At 40.3% G+C, this 6,520-nt stretch overlaps 1 protein-coding gene across 4 annotated transcripts in view; it reads right to left on the reverse strand.

The window, feature by feature from the left end:
- Window positions 1-4,786, reverse strand: part of LOC111869228 (vesicle-fusing ATPase 1-like) — a 28,982-nt gene extending 24,196 nt beyond the window's left edge. The window contains exon 1 of one of the 4 annotated variants that reach the window (XR_002843633.2): window positions 658-1,711. Coding sequence is in view for 2 of the 4 variants with exons in the window: in XM_023860569.2 (XP_023716337.1) it covers window positions 3,827-3,921 (95 nt within the window). In the remaining 2 variants the exon portion in view is untranslated. Of the gene's footprint in view, window positions 1-657; window positions 1,712-3,826 lie in introns of those variants that run through there. The other 3 variants (XR_002843634.2, XM_023860569.2, XM_023860568.2) reach the window with 3 other exon arrangements.
- Window positions 4,787-6,520: the final 1,734 nt, after the last annotated feature.

Consider the following 6,520-nt stretch of genomic DNA (forward strand, 5'->3'; position numbering starts at 1 on the left):
AGAGTCTAATTTGTGATTAGAACTTACAAGAGTATATGCTGGCACAAATCTTTTAAGGCCCACTATATACAATGATACACTTATTTTAGGTTAGGCCCACTGGTACACTTGCAATAGAACAAATCAACTTACTAAAGATATAAAATAACACACTTCTTGTAGGTTAGGCCTACTGTACACTTACGAAAATACAAACAACTTATGTAAGATATAAATAACACTTGTGAAAATACAAATCGACTTCCTTAAGATATAAAATAACACACTCCCCGTAGGTTAGGCCTACTGTATACTTACGAAAATACAAATCAGCTACCTTAAGACAAAGTAACACACTACTTGTAGGTTAGGCCTACCAGTACACTTATGAAAATACAAATCACCGTATTTAAGATATAAAATAACAAGTATGTTTACTAATTCTACTACTATTCTATATTAACTGAAAGTTAAGTTAAGAAAATGCAGTTTAGAAGCGTTGAGCGGAAGATCAGATACTAATAGCTCACAATATGGCGGAAAATGGCCTAGGAGCTAAGCGTGGCTTAAGAGTAAGTATAAAAAGGAAGAAAACGTTCAGTATAGAAAATTATTTAAATATAAGGTTCACTATAGTACACTTATTAAAGAAGATAAACACTTATTTTTACTACTGACCGAACTAAACTGCTCTTTTGTACTTAAACTAAGGAGCTCTCAGTTTCGCACACTACCACTCAACACGTCCTTCACAGGAGTGAAGGAGTGTTGCCTAGCAACAGCCGTTTACTCGATCTGCCTTTCAAGATCTGTTTACTCGCTTTGCGTAGCAACATGTGTTTACTCGCTTTGCCTAGCAACAGCTATTTACTCGCCGTTGCTAGGCAAACATACTATCCTTGTCACATTTTCTTGAATGTGGGCAGTTTCTGTTTTCCAAACACGAGACATTTCTATGATCAAAGCTTTCCTGCCCCCAGACAAGGACACCTACCGACCCTACCGACTGTCTAAGGAGATAATGAGCTCTAAGGAGTAAGAATTCACGGATGCCATATGCTCCAAAGTTGGAGCAACAGGAAAAAGAGAGTCTGTTGAAAGGTGCCTCCGAAATTGCTAGAACAGACCGTACGGCTCCATACTATACGGCGTTACAACCCCCAGTAGTCACCGCCGTGCGGTGAAAACCTCAAATCGAAATCTTGTTTATCTTCAAAAATTAATCTGTAACCAAATATTCTGTGATTTGAATTAATTGGTAACCATGTTCGTTCTCTTAGACTTGTTTTACCACGCGCAGTTTTGTTTTACTATCATGGCTGACATGGCTGACAGACCCCCATAAATATCTTTGGGAATAATTATAATTATAATTTTATAATTACAATGTTTAGTACTTGATTTGATAAATCCCACACCGTTTAGATGTAAGTTGAAACTAACTACACTGTTCGTGTGTTATGTTCCATATTTTTTTTTTTTGCAAACTTTTATGCAAATTATAGTAAACATGCCAGCCACATGTAATTCAAGAACTGCCAACAGTGCTAGTTTTTAATGATAGATACTGCTAAAAAAAGATGCTTTTCAATTTTTTATGCCCTTTTGTTAAATTTTAAGTGGGTAAAATTGTAATGTAAGGTTCCTTGGTCTTAATTTACAACAAAGTCTTACAACAAAGATAAATTCAAATTAAATTCTGATGTCTATAACATGAATACTAGACAAAAATATAACTTCACCTACCCTTATCAACTTTATCAGTATATCAAAAAGGAGTCTACTTTACTGGCATAAAAGTGTTCAACAATCTGCCACAAAGTATTAAAAACTTGGGCAATGATACTAAAAAGTTTAAATCAGAGTTAAAGAATTATCTACATGCTCATTCCTTCTACTCTTTAGATGAATACTTCAATGTAAATAGAGAATGATGTAAAATTAAGTTATATTAATTTTTAAGCTAAAATTGCCTGTACTTATGTATGTAATCTTTTGACTTGTTCTGTATCCAAAGGTACTAACCTACTTAGGATCTATAGAATGTAAATAAATTCAATTCAATTCAAAAAGACTAAAACAATAGGAACAGTGACAAATTTTCTATAGGTCCGACTCTAGGTTATATAAGAAGATACACAGAGGGGACAGCAGCTTTTCAGCACGGCTACAGAAGCAGTCTACAGTGTTAGAAGCAGCTACAAAAGTAGATGCAATACAGGAAAATCTCAGTCAGGCGTCCACAGTTTTAAGCAGCACTATGTTGGGGTTATTAGCAACGATTATAAAGAGCTTCAAACGTTGGAAATGGTGGAGATGGTTGACAGGGGCCCGGGATAGTGAAATGAGTGCAGCTACAGCACACAAAGAGACATCAGACACGGAGAAGGAAGAAATTGGGATAGAACTGGCACGTGCTTTGGAAGAGGTTGAGTCCCTAAAAATTGAATTGAGAACAGCCATATCACAAAAGGAGACTTCAGATATGGAGAAAGAAGAAATAGGGAAAGAGCTGGCACATGCTACACAAATGGTTAAGGCCCTAAAATGTGATTTGATGACAGCTACATCACAAAAAGAGACCTCAGACTTGGAGAGAGCAGAGATGGAGAAAAAACTGTCACGTGCTTTGGAAAAGGTTGAGGCCCTAAAAAGTGAACTGCAAACAGCCAAATCACAAAGAGAGACCTCAGATTTGGAGAAGGAAGAAATGAGCAAACAACTGACATATTCTATGGAAAAGGTTGAGGCTCTAAAATGTGAACTGAAAGCAGCTACATCAGAAAAAAAGACATCGGATTTTGAGAAAACGAAGATTGAAGGAAGAATGGAAAATGCTATGGAAGAATTGTCCACAAAAAAAATGGCTACAGTCAATACGGAAACACAGACCACAATACCTTGGCTGGAACTAAATAACTTGGCAGTACTAACAGACGAACTGACAGCTGGATCCTTCAGGAAAAATAAAATATAAAAGAGACTTGAAGAGACAGGAAGAAGAAACCACATCACAGAAACATACCTCAGACTTGGAGAGAGCAGAGATGGGGAAAGAACTGTCACGTGCTTTTGAGAAGGCTGAGGCCCTAAAAACTGAATTGCAAACAGCCTAATCATGAAAAGAGATCTCAGATTTGAAGAAAGAAGAAATGGGCAAACAACTGACATATCCTATGGGAAAGGTTGAGGATCAAAAATGTGAATTGAAAAAATCCACATAAAAATGTACCTCAGACTTGGATAAAGCAGAGATGGAGGAAGAACTGTCACGTGCTTTGGAAAAGGTCGTGGCCCTAAAAACTGAATTGCCAACAGCCATGTCACAAAAAGAGACCTCAAATATGGAAAAAGAACTGGCACATGCTATAGAGAAGGTCGAGGCCCTAAAAGGTGAAATGAAAACAGCTATATCAGAAAAAAAAAAAAGACATTGGATTTTGAGAAAACAAAGATTGACAGAACACTGGAAAACACCCAACATTGTTGTTACTATGTCAATTACTGCTGGTAAAATCAGTGTATCTGCAATTGTGTGTGTTTTCTTGCAATTAGCAATTCTATGAGAAACCTGGTAAGAGTCTGAAAGACTCTTACGTGTTTTGTCACATTTGTTGTTTTAGCAAATTTCTGTTGGGTGGATTTCAAACCACTAAGCTTTCTAACAAAAAAAATCTTTTGGTTTATTTGTAAACTTCGGGTGTTTGGTTTCAAGATGTCTCTTTTAATTTATTAGGTTTCATACTATCTGCAGTTAAAATACTTAAGACAGATTACTAAATGCGGACGTTCTTCATCATTGATCACAGTTTTCGTAAAGCCTACAGATAAATAGTTCTCATCATACCTTCTCGTTTTCATACTCCGAGTAGCTTCTATCCCACCACTAGTTGAAGGAGCACTGGTGTTTTCATTTCTATCACTAATCAGGAAATGCTTCATGATCAATTGCTCATAATCAAGTCAAATTCAAGAGGTAAACAAATCAGCACAACTGCACTCAACGTTGAATGCATAAGAAAACAACATCAAACAGGCATACCCGTCGATAACCATTGAGTCTGGCGACAAACTGCCTTCTCCCTGCACAACAGGCGCCAATGAAATGACATAAGTCACTGCTTTCAGCTGCGCGTGTACAGTGCTGCCTGGAAGAGGATGCGGCTGCTGCCAAACTATCAACGCTGTCTCTGGCATACACTTTTTATGATTGCCGGTGAAGAGACTAATTATTAGCTATTTTTAAATTCATGATAATTAAAGCCTGTACTCATCAAGATTTTCTATATGTATTTTTATTTTTTGTTACTTTTCTAATTGATTTAGGGCAGTTTTAATTTGTATCTGTAGGAAAGTGTGCTGCGCCCCTCCTGGCGGTCGCGCCCCACAGTTTGAGAACCACTGTTTTAAACCATTCGCTGAGTTGTTTTGGTATACTGTTTTATTATATAATTCTGTATTTGGTTTTATGTTCTTGTAGATTTATTTTAATTAAAACTATTGCATACGTAAGTGACAACATTTATTTTATGATCGCTTGTTGCACATATTATGAAATGTATGTCGTTCTGCTTGATACACGTAGTATATTCTGTGACAAGTTTTATATCTTGTGGTCTTGTACCAATGATTGATCTTTGAATGCAATAAAGATATGATATGATATGATATTGTAACGTGTTTTGCCACTGAAGACGCCGTTCGGATTGTTAATTGGTTTATTCAACAACCTACATGTCTTGGTTACAATTAATCATAAGACTGTTATGGGTTTCCACAATTTACAAATCCTACACAATATTCTATTCACTCTATCTTCAGTAGTCTACACGTATTCACAGTACGATACGGGAGCTATACAAGTGTCACTCTATCACACACTCCCAATTACTTCTCTTGTGAGCCAAGCATCTGCTTCTCACACTATCACTTCTAATCACACGTTCCGTTATTCTTCTTTCCACTACAACTGAACTCGGCGACTGTTCCATCCGCACTATGTCACTCCTGTTCACACACTGACTGACTGATTGATTGACTGACTGTTGACTCCCTGGCTAAATCGTAACTCACTGTTGAATAGATTCGCTGCTCCTTATTTAGCCCCCGTTACGGACAACACAGAAAACAGTTATATAATAGGCACCACTGTTTTGTAATGTCGTGTTTACCGACTGCCTAGGAACAGTATTTGCACAGACTCCCAGCCGTGTTTACAAAGGCGTTGCTGGGCAGCGCTGCCGGGAGTTGTTTACGGCTATGTAGCAACTGCGGCGTCCCGTATTACGTCACAGCGGGGAAAGGGGTGTCTACCAAGCTTTGCACTCTGATGGACGGAGTGGGGGTATGTGACGTCGCTCGCGAGATAACAGAATTCACGCGACCACCACCTCCCGCTACGCCATCCACGTCACAATATATGATACAAATCTCACACATACTAACGGTGATGAATAGGAATGTGGGGTTTGTCGTTACTCCAAAGACAACCCACTTCTTCGGAAAGTTTGTAGGTCCTGAAAAGGACCGTTGGCTGCTGGGATGTTTGGCTGGTGAAGTAGCGCTACATACGCCGGTAGAAAGAGATGTTGGTTGCGGCAGCTGAGGCAGTGGCCTGGTTGCAGTGCGCCCTTTGCCAGGAGTTGCCTGGTTACTGGAAGACGTCTGCTTATGGAGCGCGGTCGCAGGAGTGGAGAGGCCGTAGGTACGCCACTTGCCCAGTGGGTCAGGCATGACCGCCGGCGAGTCGAGGCAGCCGAGTTGCCCAGTGAGTTGTGTGTGCCGTCGGAGAGTTGAGGCAGCCGTGCCTGACGCAGCGAAGTGCCGATGCCTCTGAAGACTGAGCGCTCTGTACGAAGTGTGATAGCAGACTGGCTGGTGGTCACTGCTGCTGACTGAATGCATCTGGATGTGGAGCGCGGTTGCTGGAATGGAGAGGCGGTAGCTACGCCAGTTGCCCAGTGATTCGGGCATCACCGGCAGAGAGCTGAGGCAGCCCAGTGAATCGGGCATGCCGTCGGAGAGTCGAGGCGGCCATTCCTGGCGCAGCGCAGAGCCGAAGACTCCGAAGACCGGGCGCTGAGGATGAAGTGTGCTGGTTGATGTTGACTGAGTGAAGACTGAATGAAGACTGTTTGTAGACTGCTGCTGCTGGTCAGAGTCAGAGTCATGTTGCAAGTGACGGTCAGTCAGTCTGTCTGTCTTGGTGTCGAGCCCCAGATATTTCTTTTGAATGAAAGTTACTGTCTTGTCTATGTGGGGCACCCTCTCTGATGAGAGGTCGGGTCTGTCATTTGTCAGTCAGTCAGTGTGTATTAATATGTCTACTGTCTGTATTTAAATAATTTACAATACACACTTATTTCTTACTTTTATGTACAATATATACAAGGCCTCTGTCAGTCCAGGCTCAGTACAGCTGATTACGTCCTATTTCCAGTATTATTCGCTACCACGGCAGTCTAGTCACTTGAACGGTTGTATGTCTGACCTCCGCCAAGTTTAAGCCTCTTATACTTTCAATGGCGGGCTTCGCCTTGTC

This window comes from Cryptotermes secundus, unplaced genomic scaffold (assembly GCF_002891405.2).
Source record: "Cryptotermes secundus unplaced genomic scaffold, Csec_1.0 scaffold2524, whole genome shotgun sequence".
Lineage (NCBI taxonomy): Eukaryota > Metazoa > Arthropoda > Insecta > Blattodea > Kalotermitidae > Cryptotermes > Cryptotermes secundus.